At 39.9% G+C, this 23876-nt stretch overlaps 1 protein-coding gene across 1 annotated transcript; it reads right to left on the bottom strand.

The window, feature by feature from the left end:
* Positions 1 to 15123: 15123 nt before the first annotated feature.
* LOC149219180 (uncharacterized) lies at positions 15124 to 16107 on the bottom strand. The gene has a single exon (XM_089386731.1). It carries the CDS (start codon positions 16105 to 16107, stop codon positions 15124 to 15126), a length of 984 nt encoding a protein of 327 aa, XP_089242857.1.
* Positions 16108 to 23876: the final 7769 nt, after the last annotated feature.

Below are 23876 nucleotides of genomic sequence, written 5' to 3'. Positions count from 1 at the left end.
TTTCAAACTAAACTTTAAAACTATGCAAAGCGTATTCATATTATATACCTAAAAAAATTTCTTTGTCAATCAAATTTTTTCTATTAATTCTTTAAAATGTTACAATGGATGTGCATGATGTCCCTTGCTCTCCTGACCTCAATCCGACCATATTTGTTGGCTAGGAAAGAAATGCAAAAACTAAGGAGAAATTGCCAAGTTTTACCTATTTTCCAAAAACAAAAGAAACCATATAGCCCAAAAAACATCAAGAATGAGCAGACAACCAATAGTCATCACAGAGGTTGAGCTAAAGTTGGTGCATGACCACCATTAGGTGCAACAGAAAGACCAAGATCTCAATGGGCATGAAATTCCACATGAGTTGGGCATACCTCCAACTCATCCAAGTGGCCATTGGTGTGCTTGTGATTCCTTCACAAAGAAGCCAAGTGATCTATCATATCCCACTCATTTTGTTGCAAGTCATTCAAAAAGGTGATGACCTCATTATGGTCCTCGTGTTGTTGTTGTCTCATATCCTCCAAAATCGACATTATACTTCACAGTTGCAGGGCTAAGGATTCCAAAGATGGTGCCTAGTCCATGCGGCCTGGAGACTGGAGTTGGGCATACTCCACTTCTCCCCCCAATTTATCTCTCCTATCCCCCTCAACATCAACCACTCCCGCTTGGCCATCCCTCCCCCCCAGCGGGCCACAAGGCCCCATCCCCCTATGGGCCCAACGCAGTTGTCTTAACATTCCAACTGGAGTAACAAACCACTAGAGGGGAGAACCCACTAAAGGACAAATTCTAGGCCCTTGAAGTAGGTGCCCAGATAGAGGTATGGCAAATATGCCCCCCCCCCAAACCAAAATCCTCAAGCACGCTCGCAGACCACCAACACTTCCCCCACACCTCAAAGGTGATAGTGTTATAGCCAACCCAAGAGCGCCTCCCCCAATGTAGACCTATGCAATTAGACAACCACCAAACTTACTCTTTCATATAGACAAAGCTCTAATGATATAACTTCTTTGGCTTGAAACGCTCTTGTAACACAAAGACCCTTTAGAGAAAATTAAAGAAACAACAATAAAAACGCACTACCAGTAACTGAGTAAGGAAAAAACACTTACAAGCAAGGAAGCTCAAAAGGAAACTTACCAAAACCCTTCCAATTGATCCCATGTCCGCCCATAGGCAAATCTCTACGGGCTTAACCAACACCACGATGTCTCCTGTCACTGCAAGCTAGAGGTAAAACAAGCCCCCACACACCCTTGCCCTAGAGTCCGAGACGGTGCGTCTAATATTTCCAGCAAAACCACCATGAATTTCCCACCCACTAGTTGAGATTGTAGAGGTTGAATGCATCAAATGAACGAGCATGCACAGGTTGGCGACCTATGCATACTCCACGTTAATTTTTCCACCCACTCTTATGCCCATAACATGAATCCAAAAACAAAATAACCAAGCAACTTTCCAAGGTTTATAACAATCATTGCCCTTCTTGAGGTTTCAAAGCCTTTTGCGCCAATTGTCCTACAGTCCTCCCTCGCACTCGCCTCTTGTCATTCACGCGAATCTTCCCCACGCTGCACCGCGTTATGCATACCAAGGTCATCCACCCCCATTGTGGTGTAATATATACCTAAACTTGATTAAAATTGATAATTTAAATAATTATCATGAGGTTATTTTGAATAGGATTTCTAAAATTTAATTATTAATAATTACTAAGTGGAAGGTAGGGATTTGAGTTTCGCTAAATATCAATGGAATTTTTTTAATAATAATTAGGATAGAAGATTGAGATTTATATAAGTAGTTTTGTCCTTCTTACTTTTCAATTTAATTAAAAAGTTATCATATTAACAATTGTCAAATTCTATTTCCATTTGATATTTATGTATGAGAATTATTTCTTATTATTTTATTATATATATTTTACCAACTTTTAAATGTATATTTGTTTAATTTATATATTAATTTTTTTATAATTAGTAATAGTAATAATTCAAAATAAAGTTGGAGTGTTGCGCGTCTCGGCCCTCCCTCTGAGAGATCCGCATCCGGCGGATCTTGATCCCTGCGCTCGTGCCCGCCTCTGCTCCCCTCTGCTCCCTGCAGACAGACCCGCTGTTGCATCCCTCCGTCTCCTGCGGGCTGGATCGCAGAGTGTTCTTCCTCAGGCTGCGGGGTTTAACAATCGCTTAGTATCTGGCTGCAATCGGCTAGGTTTTGATCTGCTTCATCATGGAGGAACCGGATCCCCCTCATGGGCCTTCCTCCCCTCCCCCTCCATCTGCTGCTGAGGCCTTCAGATCCTTGCTGGCCTCTCTGCCCAAGAAGAAAGCCGTGGAAGCTGCCAAGTTCGTGAAAAGACTGGAAGACATTCCCGAGATTGCTCTACCTCCTGAAGGGCCGATTCAAGTAGCCTTGTCTCTGGCAGATCGTGCTCTGGTCGGGCAGTTTACAGGTCTCTAGCCCTCCCCAAAATCAACAGAGAGTTGGGTTGCTAGAAACTGGGCTCCCCTGATCAAGAATAAGGTAACGTCTTACTTCCTCGGAAGAGGATACTTCCTATTCGAATTCTTAGATAAAGAGGACAAGGACCTAATCTTCAGAAACGGCCCTTACTTCATGGGGCCTCAAGGGCTGTACCTGAATAAATGGACACCGGATTTCGATCCGGCGATGGACGTGCCTTCAGCGGTCCCGGTTTGGGTAAGGCTCCCCAACCTCCCGGTTCATTGCTGGAACTGGGATTCTTTGAAACACATCGGAAACACCCTTGGGAAGTTCATAGACAAGGCCAATAGCAAGGATCAGTACGACTGCGCTAGAATCTGTGTGGAGGTTGATCTGGAGGTCGGACTACCAGAAGCCATCAAAATAAGGGTTGGTCCCTGGACGCATGTACAGAAATTGGACTATGAACAGCTGTCGTTCAAATGTCAGAAGTGTCAAGTATATGGACACTTCGCTAGAGATTGCCCGTCCAAAGGGGTAGAGGAAAAAGGGAAAGAAGAAGGATGGAATCAGGCTAAAAGATCCAAAACGGCGTTCAGGAAGACTGCAAATACTAACCCCAGAGCCACCCAACCGGGCCCTGCTCAGCTCCCACCCATAGAGAGCCAAGGAAATAAATTTGAGATACTGGGATCTGAAAACATGACCACCCAGGAGACCGAAACTGCGAAAGAAGTCTCCCCGCCCAAATCTAAAGGCGAACCAGAGAGGACTAAAGGGAAGATATCGGAAGATGAGGAGGAAACCCAAGAGTCCGAGGACTCAGAGGAAGAAGGGGAAATAGGAGAGTCTCAGTCCACCCCCAGAAGATCTACAAGAGGTCGAATGTCATCCAAAGAAAAAAGGGAGCAAGAAACATACAAGGAAAAGCTCCAGGGCAGCCAGCCAACGCTAGAGAAACTTCTAGCAAAAACCCCGAAGACGAAGAAGATTCATACCCAGAGCTCCAAAGGAGCTCACCACAGCAAAAGTAAATGATGAAGATAGTCTCCTGGAATTGCAGGGGAATGGGCTCCAAAGCCAAAGAAGAAGCAATGAATAGCCTAATAAGGCTGGAAGCCCCAGACATTCTTCTCATCCAGGAGACAAAGCTGGAGGATACAGCCTTCCTCCAAGCAAGCAGAAAGTTTTGGAAAAAAGATGGAGCGCATGCAACCTCCGCCCGTGGAGCATCTGGAGGACTTGGGTCGCTCTGGAACTCAAATAAGTTCTCCCTTATCTCTGAGTCCCTGAATACTCATTGGATTTTTTTAAAGCTGCAACATTTAGAAACTAAGGAAATTATTAGTCTGGTCAATGTATATGCCCCTAACAATGCAGGTGAAAAGCAAACATGCTGGGACTCCATCAAAGGCTTGGCAGATCAGGAAAATTTGGAAAATGTCATCATAGCCGGGGACCTCAACCTTACCCTCCTTTCGTCAGAAAAAAGAGGAGGCAGTATAGTCAGAGACCCGGCAAGAGAAACAGTAGAAGACCTCATGCAAAACTGGGATCTGATAGATATCAAGCCAACAGTCGGCAAATACACATGGACAAACAAGAGGGTTGGTCCGGGACATATAGCAGCAAGATTGGACAGATTTCTAGTGCAAAGCTCCTTTCTTCTCCTTGGTCTAGAAGCCAGATCGCATATTCTCCATAGTAGCATATCAGATCATAAACCCATCAGCCTTGAACTAATGACCACCAAGGACTTGGGACCTATTCCCTTCAAATTAAGCTCCCTATGGATCAAAGAAAAAGACTTTATGGGTAAAATCAAAGAGTGCTGGAAGAAGCCAGTCAATGGATCAGCGTTTTTTGTATGGGAGGAAAAACTCATAAGAGTTAAAATCATGCTAAAAGCTTGGGCCAAAACCCTGCCTAACCCGGCAGCGGAAAGGAAAAAAATCCAAAGTGAGCTAGAAAGACAACAACTGCACTTTGAAACAACGGAAATCACTAAGGCTGAATTGGAAAAGGAGGCCAAACTTCAACAAAGTTTCCACAAGGCCTGTCTGGCAGAGGAAGAATTCTGGAGGCTCAAGTCTAGGAGCCTCTGGCTCAAATCTGGAGATAGAAATTCCTCATTCTTCCATAAACAAGCCCAAGCCAGGAAAGGCCGCAACTCCATCAGCGAGATAAAGGAAGCCAACCACGTACTGAAGGACTTTATCAGCATAAAAAAGGCAGCTACAGCCCACTTTGAACAGTTGTACAGAGAAGAAGCTGGAGCTGATGTCAACGTTGCCTGGTTGGACGTTGTCCCTCTCATGATCTCCTCTAAAATGAACCAGTCTCTAGAAGAAAAAATCACTCTAAAGGAAGTTAAGGAAGCCCTGCTCTCAATGGACCCGGACAAAGCCCCAGGTCCTGATGGTTTCACGCCCAGGTTCCTCCAGGTTTGTTGGCAGATAGTAGAAAAAGATTTGTACAAAATGATACAGAAATCTCAGGATTGTCAAAAGATAGGTGGCAGTACAAACTCAGCCTTTCTCGCTCTCATCCCCAAAGAGAAAGGAGCAAATACATTCAGCAGATTTCGCCCAATTTCTCTTTGTAACATTGGGTATAAAGTCATAACTAAAGTGATAGCCAATAGGCTGAAAAGGATCCTCCCCAAAATCATCCCTGATAATCAAGGTGGTTTTATCCAAGGCAGGCAATTGGTGGACAACTTCGTGCTGGTCCAAGAGGCGATTCACTCCAGCCTCCACCGCAAGGAGAAAGGTATGGTTGTCAAACTAGATCTTGCAAATGCTTTTGACCGAGTTAGACATAGTTTTTTGTTTGATGTTATGCAAAAAATGGGGTTCGGCCCAAGCTTTATCAAATGGATTAGAGCCTGCATATCGGAGCCATGGATTGCCCCACTGGTAAATGGAAGGGCAGCTGACTTCTTCAAAGCCTCTAGAGGGCTGAGGCAGGGGTGCCCCCTGTCCCCTCTCCTTTTTGTACTTCAAGCCTCTGTTCTCAGCTTCTATCTTCAACGCAAACAACAGGACCATGAATTAGCTGGCCTATGCATAGCTAGAGGGGCCAAAAGCATCAACCATGCGCTCTTTGCGGATGACACCATTTTACTGGGGGCTGCATCAATGCATTCAGCGTCCAAGTTCAAAGAAGTCCTGGATGAATACTGTAAGATTTCAGGCAGTGTTCTAAACGACTCCAAATGTCACATATACAGCTGGAACATTCCCGCCTCTACTGCAAATTATATTGCTCGCTGCCTGGGATTTGCAATCTCTGTTTCATGGTCCTCGTTCAAGTACCTGGGCTTGCCCATCTTTCACTCAAGGGCGTTGGGCAAAGACTGGCTGCCACTGTTAGACAAATTTAAACAAAAATTGCAGGCTTGGGGGTCCTCCTGGCTAAATTTAGCAGGGAAAACGGTTCTCATAAAATCTGTCCTCAGCAGTCTCCCTCTTTTCAATTTTTCAGTCCTATTGGCACCCGCAGGAATCATAAAAAAGATGGAGGACTTAATCAAAACTTTTCTATGGAAGGGAGGTAAACAAAACAAGAAAAGATTTTCACTGATAAATTGGGATACTGTCTCCAGACCATTCCAGGAGGGAGGTTTGAATCTAAAAGATCTCAATGCACAAAACGTAGCCATGGGAGCCAAAGTAATTTGGAGGATCATAGCTCCAAATCCTGGCTGGGTACAAATTGCACTATGGAGAAAATATTACAGAGGACCAAGAACTCGATGCTTAGACCAGCCCAAGAATAATTTTAACACCCCTTTCAGCAAATTCATCAACAAAACCAGCTCTCTGATTCGAGATCACGCTTTCTGGGTTCCAGGCAACGGAAAGCGTATTCAAATATGGAACGATAGCATTCTTAACAAACCCCCGCTGGCTGAAGTTTTGCGCAAGCCTGTATTACAGCGTTGGATGACAGAAGCCAATATAATTATGCTGTGGGATCTTTCGAATTGGGAGGAAAACGCGTGGGCTGGTTGGAAACAACTTGATGTTCCTACTCAACTTCGCCTTGATCTAAATTCTCTATACACGCATTTGCATGGGCTTGCTCCCACTCTAAAAAACAAGCACGATGTGAGAGGCTGGGGAGTAAAACGTTCAGGCTATTCTGTATCTCAGGGCTATGCCAAATGCCTAGAGAGGCCTCATGTGCCACCCAATCCTACTCCCTGGACTGGTATCTGGAGAATTCCTTCAATCCCCAAGGTTGACCACTTCTGTTGGCTCCTTTGCCACCAGAAAATATTGATTGAAGACAGACTGCAGATAAGGGGCTTCCATGGGCCATCTAGATGCTCCTTATGTAAGAAAAATCCTGAAATTGCCCGTCATATTATGATCGAATGCAGATTCGTTTCCTCTATCTGGCAGGAGCTCCTAGCCCGTTGGAACCTTAAGTTCATCTTTCCTCCTTCAGTCCCTGAATTATTTGCAAATTGGATGACCAAATACCCTGGCCACCCTCCAAAAAATAAAACAGTCAGATCAGCATGGAGCGCTTTACCAAAGTTTATCAGTTGGCAAGTATGGCTGGAGAGGAGCCGAAGGATCTTTAGAAATAAAGAGCAGGATTTCATATTAGTGGCAAATGCAGCAAAATGCCAGCTATCTGAGTGGCTGGAAGACAAAGGGGATGATACCAATCTAAGACAACAGGACATAGAGCTTGGTTTGGCTCTTAACTTCAAATTCCCAAAAGTAAACAGTTCTCCCCCTCCTTCCAAAGATTGGCAAATCAGGAAAAATGAACAAGAATTTCAAACCTGGTTGTCCAACCAAATTCTACCATCGCTCTTCTTTGATGGGGCTGCTAAAGGGAACCCAGGTATTGCGGGAGCCGGAGGTATCATAATAAATCCAGACGGAGCAGCTGTCCACAGATTTGCTTGGGGATTAGGCCACTCTACAAGCATCCAAGCAGAAGCGATGGCCCTCTACCAAGGATCCAAATTTCTCAAAGAACTGGGCTATAAGGAGGCAAATGTTTTTGGAGATTCCCAGGTAATTATCCAAGCATTGGCGAACAATTCCATCTCAACGGACCTACAACTTGCAAGAATAATCTCAAGGATCAAAGGCTTGACAAAGACTATGAAACTGAATTTCTTCCATGTCTTGAGAACAAACAACAGAGAAGCAGACAACGAGGCAAATAAGGCAGCCCAACTAGACATTGGCTCCCTTCTCAGAGATAATAAAGTCCTTTGGGACCCAATTCCCTAAAGTGAAATGTTTTTCCGTCTCCTTCTATACCAGTTTGTTTGTATCTTCCATCTGGGGAAATTAGCAGCAGAAACACACTTTGCTAAATGTAAAAAGAAGAGACTGTTTAGAGTAGAGGGCATGGTTCGCTGGCTGAAAAGTCAAGCATAAAATCCACCAGCCTATTGTAACCGATTTCATGGCTTCTGGCCGCCCAGTTAATGAAAGATCATATCCGTTTCTGTTATAAAAAAATCATAATTCGAAATAAAATTAGAATTTAGCTATTTTTTTTATGGATTTTTTAATATAAATTGTTTTATGGTATAAATATTAGATATGGATTGATGTCTATTCCAATTAATTAATTTATATGACTTTACTAATTTTTGAGATGTGTAGCTATTTCATCCTTTTTATTACTCTTTAAAACTCTTTTATAATTATAAATAATATATCCATAAGTGCAATCTAAGTTTGTTTCTTATATATTTCATTATCTCTTAAAACAAAACCCTTCTTTATTATTTATGTTTCTTATTTTTTTTTTTCAGTTATTATTTATGAAAAGATAAACTTTCTCCCATACTTAATGGTGTTGTCAAACAACGCCACAATTTTGCCTAGACTACCTGTCTAGTCAATTTAGTGTCTTAAATTGCTCCACATAAATTACCAATCCGTGTATCATAATCTGATGAAGTGTGGTGCACTATATGTGCTTAGTTAACCTTTTTCTTACTTCGTTGTTTTATAGTTTATGTTGTTTTGTGGGGTTTTGTTTCTTATGCTTAAGAAAATTAATCTAAGAAAAAAGTTATGCTTCTAGATGAAAATCTCTAAATGTTAATGGACAACTAAATCTAATGACTTTTAATGTTAAAATCTAATTTCTAAAGAAGGGAGAAAAGCAAATGAATATTAAAAACAAAAAAACAAAACAAAACAAAACAAAAAACAAAAACAAAAACAAAAACAAACAAAACAAAAAACAAAAAACTTTGAATAGTTAGATTAATCTAAGCTGGCAAAATGTCTAAGAAATGAAAGCAAAAATGATAACAATTAAATGAAGTGTTTTATCACTTTGCTATACAATTTTGGGAAAACTGCCTCCTTGTGATAGCATTTAGAGGGACTCCATACTTCATTGTTCTAAAATTGAAAATAAAATTTAAATTAAAGACTAAGACTAAAAGTGAAATTGCAACTAATCTACTATAACAGCTAAATGAAGTGTTTTATCACTCCGCTATTCAATTTTGGGAGAACTATCTCCTTTGATAGCATTTGGAGGGATTCAATACTTCATTGTTCTAAAACTGAAAATGAAATTGCAACAAAATTAAATACAAAACATGTAAAGGAAAACTAATTTATTGTGTGCTCTAATGCTCCAAACACCAATTGGAAAATACTTTCTTAGACTATTTTGCTAAGGATAGATTACACAGTTAGATAAATCTACAATCAACCAGTTGAACACACTTGCATGAATTAAACTTGCATGAATGGGAAATCTAAACTATTAAACTTGAAAACAATCATAACAATAAAATGACATACTTGAATGAAATCAAAGCAAAACTACAAAATAAAATCTACTCTACCTTACATTCTAATATGCTCCATGATATCTCCTACTTCACATCTCCTTCCATGTTGGGAACTTCAAAGCTTTATTCAAGTTCTTCAAAATTACAAAGTACAACAAGTTGAGCTAACAAAATTTACAAAAGCTTCTTTAAATGCAGGAGAGAGATCTCCTATTTATACAAAAAGATGAGAAGTCATCTCATTAATGAGAGTCCATGAATCTCTCCCTATACCTCTAGAGTTATAATCAAAAAGGAAATGATAAAACACATGTCTTCTTAGAGTTTCAATACAAATAGGAAATGTGACGCATATCCTCATGATCCCATGATCCTCTCCACTCAAATTCGAATTTGAGCTTAGGATGCCACATAAAGGTCTTCTAGAAACTTCCTTTTGACCTACACATGTCAACAATCTCATCCCATTTGTTAGGTATAAGCATATGCACATTATTTTCTAATTTTTAACCACAAATTCACTTAAAAATGCTAAGAATTAATAAAGTTTGGAAAAACATAGATGTGACCCAATAATGAAGAAAGTGAGATGAATGTAGTGACATGGTAGTGAAATGAAAGTAAAATGGAGGTGATATAATGGACATGATAGTGAAAGTGTAATGGAAGTGAATGACAATTTCAAGACCTAACACTACACAATTTCAAGGAGTGTTTGAATAAAAAATTTAATGGTGAAAATAGATTCAACACTATGAATTCTTAGAGCACCCAAAATCCAGAAACTTGATAATGGTAACCTAGATTTTTAAAAATTTCCACCATATTTTCTCAAATCATACCAAAATTCCCATTATTTTCCAAATAAAAAACATAACATGTTCAAACTACTCCTTACTAAATACCATAAAAATACAACTTAACCAAATCTATTTTATCTTTTTTACTCATTAAAACACTCTTACAATTATAAATAATACACCCATATCTATAACCTATATTTATTTCCTATATATTTTATTATTTCTTAAAAAACTACTCTCTCTATAATTTATAATTCTTATTTTAGTTTCTTATTATTTATAAAAGGGGCACACTTCTTCTCTACCTAATACAAACCAAACCTAGTAGCTAGTGCTTGTCGTTTAATTTAAATATAGCTAAATTAAAATATATGTTATTGCTATATAGTAGCTAGTCCATGTCGGTTAGTTTAAATATAGCTAAATTAAAATATATGTTATTTTTTATCGAATTTAAGTTTATGTGATCTATATCTTGATTTCCGAGAGATTTTTTCGATGATAATCACATCAAAATTCATTTGTCGGCGCATTTTGAACCAACCAGTGTGTTTCATCGTGTTATTTTTATTATTAATTTGTACTATATACCTACCCACTTGCCATGAAGTCTATTCATACATTCAATAACTTTAGAATAAGTGTGAACTAAAGAGTTGAAAATTTATATTTATCTAAAATTATGATGATTAGATATGATAATATATTTGATAATTTTTAAATGAAAAGTTAACCAAGACAAGAATGTAAGACATATAGGTTATATATTATGAAATTGATTAACTAGTAATTATAAATGGAGTTGTCTTTAGTGTGACTTTTTGTAGTTTCCGGTGCCGGAATCCAACGGGAAAATTTGTGGTGAAATCTTGATTTGTGTTATTTAAACTAGTTTTTTGACTATATATACGGATTTAGCACCTTAAAAAACTCCTCAGGCACTTCTATTGTGCAGGGGTTGCCCATCAAACTTGTAATTTCAATGATTTCTTGCCGGATTTTGGAGAAATTAGACCGAAAAAGCTTCCAAAAAGTCGCACTAAAGACAACTCGATTATAAATTTGAAATATAAAATTTTAGGAAATGTGATTAATCATTTTTTAGTGTGCAAGATAATCTATTTTTCTTTATTTCATATATATATATATATATATATATATATATATATATATATATATATATATATATATATATATATATATATATATATATATATATATATATATATATATATATATATATTAGTATTTATATTTACGCAAAATTATAAATTGATACAAAACAACAGTGATTTAGTAATATATTTTTAATGATAAAAGATGAAATTGTTCACACATTCAATTAATAATGATGTTTTCAATTGATTTTAACACTAATGTCATCTGTTAAGTGTGAAACATACTTGACAGAAATTTAGTTTTTGATTAATTTCTAAAATAATATAATAAAAAATAATGAAATATAAAGCATTGATTTGCTAGCATATTCCTTTTTTTTCCACAGAAAAAGACCATCCTTTTATTAAAAAAAAGGGATTACATATTATATGTAAGCATATCACCGAGACTGTATCCACCAGCAAAGTGGGAAAGTCTCAGCCGACTGTCAAGGCCGCTCGCTGATAAACAAATCGAGCTACCGCAAGGAAGAAACCTCCTCCAAAAACCAACGCTTCGCAGGAAACAGGTTCACGTGGAAACAACCGCCACCTGACCAGATATGAAGACCACTGGAATCCACTGTAAAAACTAAAAGGATTCGAGCGAACAGAGAAAAAGTGAAAGACTAAACGCTGCCCGGGCTTCCACCAATGGGGAAAACAGCCCAAGAAACCGTCAAGGAGAAAAACAGAGGGTAGAAGAACATAACGAAGAGTAGAAACAAAACGAAATATTTACAATGGCCGAAGAACTGGATTGATGAATTAAACAAAACTGGGTTGTTCGACTGATCGAACCACCCCGTTTTCAACCTCCGAGACCGACCACGTCCCCATCTCAAGCTCAACTCCTGCTTTAGAGAGACGATCCGCGTCAAAATTCCTTTCCCTGTAGATGTGACTAAGAGAGACCTCCATAAAGCGACTCCTAAGGCGAGAAACTTCTCTGAACAGAGAAAACAGAGTAAGATTGCTGCAACGCTGAGCCCCGTTAAACCACTTCACGATATTCATGGAGTCCCCGAAGATCTGAGATTCTCTCACATTTCTAAGAATAAGCCAGCTGAGAAGGAGATGAAGGGCTTTCAATTCGGCAAAATTGTTTGAGCCCTATCCCAAACCTATTGAAGCTTTAACAGCCTTCTCCTTTGAAAAGTGGATGATCAAGCCAGCCCCGCATCGACTATTATTGTCCGAAGCCCCATCAAAGTAAGCCCACGGCATAGAATATCTAATGAGTTCTTGACACACAGCTCTGGAAGGAGAAGGAGCTTGAGGTATAGGAATGCTTTCATAAATGGCAGCTCCTTCTGTTTCAAGTCTTCCAATAGGGAAGACCGAATCCTTAAAAATAGCTTGATTTCTAGCTAGCCAAGTCCCCCATGTGATGAGTAACGGAATGGTTCTTTCTCTTTCGTTTGAGGAATCATTCCACCATCTCTGCCAGGCCTCTGAAAGCGCCTGCCCTTCCCATCTGTAAGGGACCTTTATCATTCTTAGCATTTCGGCCCAAAGGCTAGAATTAAAAGGGCAGAGGAGAAAAAGATGTTGAGCTGTTTCAGCACTGTCTTTACACAGAGGACATCTGCCAGGACTAATCCTACCTCTTCTTTGAAGGAAATCCCATGTAGGAACTTTTTGGAGTAGGACACACCAGAAGAACAATTTGGATTTAGCTGGTCCTTTTAACTTCCATAACGATTTAGCCCACCAATCTGGGTTCTCCCAACCATTTTGAGACATCATCCATTTATAACCTGCTTTTGGAGAATAAAAACCATTCTGGGCAAAAACCCATTTTAGCTCATCCGGGGAATCAGAAAGCCTGACTGAGGAGTTGAGGAGGTCCCTTATATACCTGTCCCATTCCTCCAACCTGTCATCAATCAAATTTAAGTCTCTTCCTTGAAGCCACCCTTGATTCCAAATAGAAGAAGCCCCAGGATCAGCTACCTGGTTTAGAGTGAAAAGACCCTTGTCTTTTAAAGCCGCGACCAATCCCTGAGATAGAGTAAATCCCTCTGAACAGCCTATCCAGGGATCTTGCCCCAAACGGACCTGTGTTCCATCTCCCACATACCATGCCAAACCCTTCTCTATGATGTTAACAGATGCAACCACTGCTTTCCAGACCACCGAGGAGTTTTTGGATGACTTTTGCGGCAGTCTAATCCAATCTAGCGTTGTTAATGGATCTATATATTTCCTTTTAGTCACAACAGTCCACAAATTTTCCGTAGTGATGATCCTCCAAGCCAACTTTGTTGCAAGTGATTGAGAGAAGCAAGCAAGGTTTTTTATACCCCAGCCTCCCCACTCTTTAGGGCGAGCTATTTTGTCCCAAGCGATCCACGGGGTAACTCTCTCAGACTTAGACCCCGCCCACAGAAAACTGCTGCATAATTTCTCAATAGAGTTTAGGATTCCTTTGGGCACCCATGACAGGCTAGCCCAGTAGATTGGGATTGCCATCAGAACTGATTTAATTAAAACAAGCCTACCCGCCCGAGAGAGCCACTTGTGGCTCCAATGTTTCAGTTTCAATTCCAATTTTGTAAGGATCCACTGCCAATCTTTTATCCTATAATTATCTGGCTTCAGATAGAACCCCAGATATTTGAATGAATCCTCCAGTGATTTAATTTCAAAATTCAGAACCAATGCCACTCTGCGGTCCTCCTCTCTAGCCAGACCTGAACAAGTAAGAGTAGATTTTCTCTCATTTATGCATAGGCCAGTAGCTTTCAGAAAGAGGTCCAAGATCCTCTTGAGCATCCTATAGTCCTCAAGGCTGCCATTGCTGAAGAGGATTATATCATCCACGAAGAGGAGGTGAGTGACCCAGAAATTTGGAGCAACTTCGATTCCTTTCAGAGCTCCTTGTCTTTTTGCTTCTTGGATCAAACGACTGATGCCATCTGCTGCCAGCAAAAACAAAAGGGGAGAGAGCGGACAGCCTTGGCGCAGGCCACGTTCAGGGCTAAAGAAACTGGAGGCTGCTCCGTTAATCAGGACTGCTATGGGTGAAGACGAAACAAAGCTCATAATCCATCTAACAAATTCAAATCTGAAGCCCAGATGAGTTAACAAAAGTCTAAGGAATAGCCAGCTAATTCCGTCGTAAGCCTTCGATAAATCTATTTTCACCATGACTCCTTTTTTCTTTCCAGCTTTAAGACTGTGGAGCGTTTCTTGAGCAACTCCCACAGCTTCATGGATTTTCCTGCCATCTAAAAAACCAAACTGCTCCGGAGAAACATTTTTAGAAAGGAAAGGTTTTAGCCTGACAGCAATGATTTTAGCAATAATTTAGTAAACACATGTACACAAAGAAATAGGCCTAACCCGGAAAATCTGATTTGGGAATGAGAGTTAAAAATGTAGCATTAAAGGGTTGATATATAGAACCTGAATGCCTGGATTCTTCCACTACACCCACTAACTCATCTCCAATGAATTCAAAGAAATGCTGAAAGAATTCAACGGTCCAGCCATCCGGACCAGGGCTTTTATCCTTTTGCATCGATTTAAGGACGCTTTCAACCTCCGCTTTAGAAATAGGTGCCATGAGAGAGTCATTGTCTTCCTCCTCAAAAAATCGTGGGAAAATCTGGGAAACCCTTATAACTTCTGCAATTGAGGCTTCGTCTGGAGCTTTAAAGAGGTGTTTGAAATAATTAACCCCCTCAGTGGCTAGCTCTTTGAAGGAAAGTGCTAATTCACCATTTGCTTTCTTCATTTCCCAGATTGTGTTTGAGTTTTTTCTCCCTTTGGCATAATTGTAAAAAAACTTGGAGTTTTCATCCCCTGCCTGTAACTAGATCGCTCTGCTTTTAAGACGCCAGCTTTGCTCCCTAATCTGAAGAATTCTCCTTCTTTCCATCTCCAGCTCCTGAATTCTCTTTCAAGACTCACCTGTACCATAGCCAAAACTATCTGGATCTTCAAGGAGGGCGAGTTCTGAGTTAACAGCTTGCATTGATTCTTCTTCCTTCTGCTTCTTTTGAAAGGCCCAGAGTTTGGAGGCAGCCTTCATCCTTAATAAATTTTCCATAAAAAGCTGACTGCGATTCTCATTTTCATTGTCAACAGCTTTCCTCCATGTATTGTGAAAAAGACTAGTATATGATGCATCCAAAAGCCAAGAGGAATTAAATTTAAAAGGAATACCTGGCTTGGTTAGATCTCCCTTCACTTCCAGGAAAACCGGTAAGTGATCTGAGAGACCACCATCTCCAACCCAATGCCTGAACGCCTGTAATTTCTCAGCCAGCAGATCACTTATCAAAAATCGATCTAATTTCTTCCCGATCCAGTCATCTCCTATTCTGCAGTTCCTCCAAGTGGGACGCAACTTTGAAGGGGCAACATCCACGAGAGGCGACGAGGCCAGTTTCTGATGGAAGAATGCAGAGAGGGGATCAGCTCTGGCGTTGGCCCCCCAAGATTCAGTAAGGCCCAGAGAAAAGTTTAAGTCTCCACCAATGATAAGATTTGGATGCGCCAAAAAAGACTTAGCGAAGAAAGAGTTCCAGTACTTCTCCCGCTCCAAAATAGGACCATAGATATTAAGAAAAAGGAAGGGAATACAGAGTTCGTTGGAGTAAAGTTCCACCACCAGAACATTTTTTGATCCCCAGGAGGATATTTCACACGCCACCTTCACATTAAACCCCAAAACCACACCTCCTGAATGTCCATTTGCATCCATTGCATGAAAACTCCAACCCGGCAAAAGCTTATGAAGACAGCCTATAATTTCATCTCCTTTCCCCAGAGTTTCTTGAAGAAAAAGAATATCAGGCTTGTTGGACCTGACCAGATCCTTCAGAGCTAGTTTTTTGGGAATACTAGCAAGACCCCTGCAGTTATAGGATAAAATGATCATCTAAAAATCTCAGGGGGTGTTTGCTTTGCTCTAAGCACCCCTGGCAGGGACATCTGCTTCCCTCCAGCAATATCAATAATTGCCTTCAACTTTGCCTTTGACATATCTGATTTCCTCCCTCTTAGCTTCCTCAAACCTGTGGACACCTCATCCGTTGCCAAACCGCCTACTACCGGAACTTTCCCTTTCCTGGTGGCTAAGGGTCTTAGATTGTAATGAGGTTCAAGGCCTCCATCTCCCGCAGGCGTAGAGACGAGAGTAGGCGCAGATGAAACCGCCATAATAACACTATCGGATGGGCCTAGTCCCATCCCCAGGTCTGGCATATCGTTTGAGAGTTGGCATAACAGACCCACCTCACCACTACAAGACACATGCAGAGCTCTTGAAAAGTGAGGGGAGGAGGACTGAGGGGGTATGGGACAAGCCTGGTTCGATTTATCCATTACAGGGACTGCTGAGAGGCCGACTGTAGAGAGCTGAGGTGATACAAACGCACTAGCTGTCACCTCAGGCTGCACATTTTCATTTCCCCCCATGTGCTCCAGACCCAGCTCCTGAACGCTTGCCAAATCTTCGGCCTCCTTGGACTGAACCTCTTCCTTCTGAGAGATTATCTTCTTTTTTCCTTTTTCCTCTAAATTAATCCCATTTTTCCTCTGCCTTCGACGACGGCGATGGCCAAGAGGGCATTCCCGAGCCAGATGTCCGTAAACTAGACATCGATGGCATCTAAAAGGAAGGTTTTCGTAGTCCAGAGTCTGGATAAACTCTAGACCGCGATACTTCAGAAGCATAGCATCTGCCAGACCTTCCTTGGGATTTAAACTTACCAAAAGGCGGGCAGCGCTCCAGTCATGAGTGTGTAAATAAGATTTATCTGAATCAAGAAACTTACCCAGCGTATTTCCGATTGAGGAGAAGGCTGAGTCTGTCCAGAAATGAATAGGAAGACCCATTAGTTTAACCCAGACTGGAAACTCCTCTGTTTTTTCTTTCTGGGCATCAAAAAGAGGCGACCATTTCCTGAATAAGATAGGTCTCTTCCCTAGGCTCCAGTGCTTTGCCAACACCCATTCGACATGCTCCTTTTGCCCAAACCGAATACAGAACCAGCCTCTGTCAAGCATCTTAATCTCTTCTGGTTGTCCCGGAGCTTCTTTCCATTCAGCCAGAGCCCATTGCTGGATGAAGGCCACCGAGAACTTCCTTCCACGAACTCTGCCCACTAGAAGGGTTTCCGAGGCTTCCAGCACCCGGTCTATGTGGATATCCACTCCAAAAACACAGCTAGGTCTCTCCGCCTTTTTCCTGAAGATTTTGGACTTCTTCCTCTTTCCACCCACTTCCTCCATCTTGTCTTCTCCCTCTGCTACCTCAAACGACTCAGAACGCCTTTCAGGCTGGAGATAGTTGCCTTCATTTAGCACCTCGGCCATCCTAGAACCCCCACCCTCCGGTGCTGAAAGACGGCTTTGGTTTTGTCCCTCTTTTCCTGATTCGTTCAACTCCCTTCCCGCCTCTTCTATAGTTGAGGGCCGAGCAGAGCTTGAAAACATTCCTTTCCGCATTATATTTTCCCCAGATCTCCGATCAATGGCATCTTTTTCCTTTACTCCTGCTTCCGCTAACTGTTCCAAGCTTGCTGTCTTTCCTGACTGCTTCGGAAAGAAATATTGGAGGTTCTCCTCGGACTCTTCAAGTCCCCAACAGACGAGGAGGTCTTCAGGCGAGGGTTCAATTTCCAACGACTCCTTTCCACAATGCCACTCCCGCACTGCACCTAGTCCAGACTCCATTCATGCCAAAAAGAAAACTAAAATCTAAAGTCTCCTGCGACTTCGGGCCCACAGCATCCAGCTCCCAAAGCTCAGCCATGGCCGCCAAGGTCCACGCGGGAAATCTGTTAAAAAAATCCCCTGCTAGCATATTCCTTACATGACATTGATTTCGTTTTTAATGAAATTATCTAAAAAGGCCATTTAATTCATGCATGTGGAGCCCAATTTCCCAAAAAAATCCATACTTAACATATTATAATTTGCTCGTGCTAACCACATCTCCAAAGTAGAAATTTTTAATTGACAAAAAGGCAATAAGTCTAAGTTGTTGTTTATCTTAATCTAATTTTGATTCAGGTTGGGGATCTTCATGTTAGCTGGAAAGAAGACGCATTGCATGATATCATTATAATTGCACGTAGCCTTTTTTTACTAGGAAAAATATTATTAAATGTGATTTGTCACATTTGTGACAATGAGTGTTATGTTTTACAATCTACCTTTACTCTCCTACTTATTGTTCTATCAGCATCGGAATACAAATTTATGAAAATACCTTTGTACCTTTGGCTTATTAATTGATAAGACCTTTGTACATGCGGCTCATTAATTTATGCATTGAGCAATAACATGTTGAATTTGATGGCCAATCAAATTGCAAAAAATTAAATTAAAATATTGTAAAAAATATTAAATTTCAATGTGCAAAGTAAAACTATGGAAAAATTACAAAAAAAATAGTCAACCCTAAACTAATATAGATTTGACCACAAACTGAATGCAATATCCCATGCTTACGGCAGGGATAATAATATAATAAAATAAATTTATAAATCTATTATTGTTAGAATAATTATTATTATGGCTATATTTATATCTAGCATGATTCGTATATTTATCAATCAATGGAAATAGAATAAAAAACCTTAAATGTGAGCATATTAACTTAAGGGACAATCCACTTGAATTATATTTGAATTCTCTACTTCTTCCTCAAAGTCTCGAAAGTACATATTAGCAATATTTTTAGTCAGCAAAGACACCTTATCGTCTAATTTTTTTTATTGCAGTTGGAGGGCATCAATGCAAAGCATAATCTCTTATTGAGCTTCATTTCTTTTCACCAACACATTTCCCATAATTGTCTTTACTTGCTAGTAAAGATCAACTATTTTGAGATATATGTTATACCAACCTTGATTGGTACTATTATTAAGAACCCATTGTCCCACATTTTCCTCGATCTCCTCATCTTGAATGTGTTATCTGTCCACCTTAAACTTTGTTTATGTGATGTTGATTTCATTCCTAGGATTGTGTTCCTAATTTATTTTTGTTGAGCTCTTTTCATGTTATTGTGCTCGAATTCATGAATGACCCGATGCCCATGCCAACCACGAAGACCCTTACCAATTCTAATACAAGGCATGGGTGGAAGCAAAACATAGTGAGAATGAAGAGGAAATGCAACCACAGGAGAAGAACCACCAAGGATTGAAAAAGAAACCAAAATTTCATAGAGATAGGTGCAAGGTGAACACAAGAAGCCAATAAAGATAATTGACCCTCTAAATCATCAAGAGGGAAGAGACTCGTTGGACGACAAGTTAATGATCCTAAGGGGAAGGAGCAATAGAAGTACAATAAATAGACCATATTTTCATAGAACTAGCTAAAAAATAAATGCAAGGAGTTGACCAAGATTGTTAACCCATTAGAGGAATGGGAAGGGAGAGACTAGGAAGGTAGGATGACTATCCTAGACTAGAGACAAAGAGACCAAGAAGAAATTCAAAACAAGAAAGTCTACTGGAATGGGTCGATGACTTCTACTTACCTAAAATTCCAAGTGTAGTGGAGGGTGAGCCAAGATATCACGTTCCTTTATGCAAGCGAAACTAGAGACCATGTTGAGCACCATTTTGGATGAGTGAGGTGATGAGGGAAACTTATAATCACAAGACAATATTGGAGGAAGCAACGATCATAAAATCATTAAACCGTGTATATCCCATCTTAAAACCTATGTGTACTATGAATACATTATAATGTAATTAAATGCCACTTGCCCAGGCTTCAGTGTGTGCATGCAGAGGGCCAATGTAACAAGCCTTTTTGTTGCACCCCCTAATTATAAATTTCCCTATATGAATTTTTGGGACGTATGTAAAAATTGAGTAAAAATGAATTTATGGATGACTAAAAGAAGGGACATGGATCCAGAACTCTGAGGGGGGAGTTGTGAAGATTGTTGGTATTGCAAGTGGATTGACATAAGCAGGTGATCCACCTCATTTAATTCCATTACCTATCACCCTAACTACGATGTTGCCTACGCAGATCGGCATTAAAGTTTAAGGATGGGAAGCATGGATGCAAGACAACGCTCATCCTTGTTCCCTCCTCACAGATTGAGACAGGGAGTGGACATCTCAGGAGGGAAAAAAAGAGAAGGGTCAACGTTTGCAAAGGTAGGAAACATAACAAACAAGAGAAAATAAAGAATGGGGCATGTAGATGCAAACAAAATATGCATATCAACTCATGTAGTAGACAACAAAAAAAAGAAAAATGTTTGGTAGAGGAGAAATAGGTAGGAGCAATGAATAACACTAAATCGAATTATCCCTATGCACTATGCTCAGAGATTTTGGGTGTCATTCCTTGTTTTGTGACAAAGAAGGCCCTAAATGATGTGTCTAAGCCTGAATGGCCAATGGGAGGTTCAGTGGAGAATTGAACCACTTATTTCTTATTGAACGAGTTGATAAACCATTAAGTGTGTGTTGAATGAGTTGATAAACCACTTAGTGCTTTCTGAATAAGCTAATAAATCGCTCATGTACTTATTGTATGGTTGATAAACCACTTAACAGGATAAAATGAACCATTGTGATGCTTGCTAGAAGAGTTGAGAAACCACCTAGAAAGTGGACTACAGGCCCCTGTAATGCTTGCAATGAAAGCACAACTAATAAACCTACTAGGTAGTGGATTCTGTGTCGTGGAACTGAGTAATACCCCAGCCCGGCTATATGTGAATCCATGTGATTGATCTCAAACAGAGTATGGCATTCATAGTGGTGCTTACGACCAGACAGTAGTTGATAAACCACCTAGACAGTGGACTCCATGTCCTAGGTGTTTGAGTAAGCCTTGGTGTGAAATTTCCCTTTAGCAAGAATCCCCTCAGACTTTGGATCCAGCTTGGGGTTGGTTAGCTACAAGAGAGATTGTAATTTAGTTGGCCTATGGTTGGGTAGATATTTGAAGCCCCTTGTTTAGTTTCCAGCCATATCAATATATTTACATAAGTATAAGGTTGTACCTTTTTTGGATTGTAGGTTGTGAAAGCCCTACTCTGTGAATGAATGCTATAATGATTATGCATATTTATGTGTGGGTGCTTGAAAGTTATTATTACATTCAATGCTAGCTATCTTGAATATTATGCATTCACTAACCAGTAGCACCATGGAGCTATTATCTTATTCATGGTTTATAAGTTATTTGTATGCTTGGGGCTAAGTGTCCACATGGTTATATTTGCGTGTTCAAATCTTGTGAAATTTATGTAAATTGTAGATTACTACAAGTTACTTGTTACGATTGTTTCGATTGTAGTTATAATTATTTACTCAGAATTCACCATAATAGGAATTACTTGATAAACTCCATAAGAGTTGAGTTCATACTTGTCTCACCTGTTGGATATCAATGATCAAGCCTGGGTCATCTCCTACGGGAATTTGGCATTTGAGATATCGCTCCTAATCCCTAAATTTTCCTTAAATTCCTTATTTCTATTGCACTGGAGTAATTTGGAAATTCAAGATCTAGAGCTAGACTGAAGTGCTCACTTGCGCAGTGGCCCAAATATCCCACCATAGTCATTTTTGTATCTAGTGATTTGAGCATCTAGGAGGACAAGGTGTAATTCCTTTGCATATGGGTTAGATTTCATCCAAGCCATATCTTGTGGTCAAGTGTATTTTCATATTCGGTGATCCAACGTGGTCGTGACATGGGGTGGTTCCTTTGTATGAGAACCTGATCTCATTCAGACTAGATTTTCACATCTAGATGTTTTCGCATCCGAGATTTGGGGTATCTAGAGGTGGATAAAGTTAAGAATCTACGAGAATTGTTGGATGCATCTAGGACTGAATTACATTGTAGAGAAGTTGGATTTTTGAGAATCTAGGTGTGGCGAGGGTGCACACCTCTTCAAAGGGTTGGATATGCCATAGCCTAGATACCATGTGGTGGCTTGGATTTCATTCAAGGGCCAAATTACATTCCAATGAGTATAGGATGCAGGGATTTGAAGGCCTGGGAGTTATGAAGAGTGAAAGAATATTGGAATACTGGATTAGGCACAAGCCAAACATAATGGCGAAGTGCCGCAAAACACAATGGAGTAGGACTTGATGGGATTTGTGCCTTACTTTGACGTGGTAGTGCCATGTGGTTGCCACATGGTAGCTCAATGCAGATGTGGACTAATATTATTAGGTAAACTTTAGAAGGGCATAAATTTCAATCTTGGAGTCCAATTGAGATGAAATTTATGTTGTTAGAAATCTCTTGACAAACTGAATGCAATGGTGGAATTTGTTTTGAGGTTTAAAGGACTTATAAAATGAGGATTTTTGTAATCCCATGTACATAACAAACCTTGGGCGTTAGGTTAGATCATAAAGTAATACCTCCCATAGCCCGAGTTGGGACAAGGATGTGGAGGAGTGTTACATAGTGGTATTAGAGAAAAAAATTCAACAATGGACCTTTGGGACAAGGTTGCTATTCCATTACAGAAGTGGAAATATAGCCCAGGTTCAACACTTGGACTAAATGGGACCTAAACAAGAAAATTAGAGCTTTGTTATAAAGAGATATTTAAAATGGGGAATTCAATATTAGACCTTAGAAAATAAAATTGAGGTCAGAGAAATGGATAAAATTTAAATTGTTATTTTAATTGCTAAATGTGTGTTGAATAAGTAGACTTACAACTAATGTGGATACTAACCTTAATTAAATGTTGATGTGATAATTTTCTTTTTTAACTTACACACTTATAGGGGATTCGATTTTCTGACCATCTTCAAAGATACATGCTTAAGTGCAAATATTCCAAGGTGATGAGTGAGTATGTTTACTTAAATATGCTTGATTTAGCTAACAATTGTGCTTGTAATAGTACATAAGAAGACACAATGTCGTAGCCAAGAAATAACAGAATGGTACAACACAACATGAATAGATCTCAACATAGTCAAGAAGAAGAATCAGATTGGAAGAGGAAAAAGGAAAATTCCCTTGATTGGCTAGACACCCTCAAGAGATTAAGGGTTGCATTGAGAAGTTGTAAGGCAAAACATGAAAGGATTTTTAGAGCTCAAGAAAAGAAAGGAGTAAATGCAATGATCCTGCAAAGATTATTAGATATGCAAAGGAAAAAATAACATGAGCTTGGTTCCAACTACCCATGGAGGAGAAAAGTATATCCAAGATATGGAAATATGAAATGGAGACTCGTAGGGAAGAAGGAAACAAGTCAGAGAAGAGTCATAGACAGGAACTAAATACACAATGAGAGGATTCCTCTCAACACTCTAGAAAGAAGACAAAAAAACTATGAGCAGTTATCAAGTGCTTGATCCGGATTTAAACAGGAACGCAACAAATTACAGAGATAACCATATACACAAAGATGCAGCGGAAATAATACTTCATTTCATTAATGGAAAATACGCAAATATGCTTACAACAGAAATGGGAATAAACTAGCTAGGGCGATGGTAGCTTATCTCTGAGAAGAGATGTGATGGCTACATGCCTCTGAACTGTCTTACAATGAGGCTCGGAGGCCTATTTATTGTTGAGAAACAATAGAAAACCCTTCACATTCCAAAACCTAACCCTAGAAGATGAAATGCCAAATTGTGGGCCCCGTTTTTGGGTAAGTTGGTACATCAACTTCCC

This window comes from Pinus tabuliformis, chromosome Q, assembly GCF_031772625.1.
Source record: "Pinus tabuliformis cultivar Carrire ecotype Pingquan chromosome Q, CPIR1, whole genome shotgun sequence".
In the NCBI taxonomy this organism is placed as follows: Eukaryota; Viridiplantae; Streptophyta; class Pinopsida; order Pinales; family Pinaceae; genus Pinus; species Pinus tabuliformis.
The sequence above is the reverse complement of the archived record's forward strand: the minus strand, read 5'-3'. Positions and strand labels throughout refer to the sequence as shown.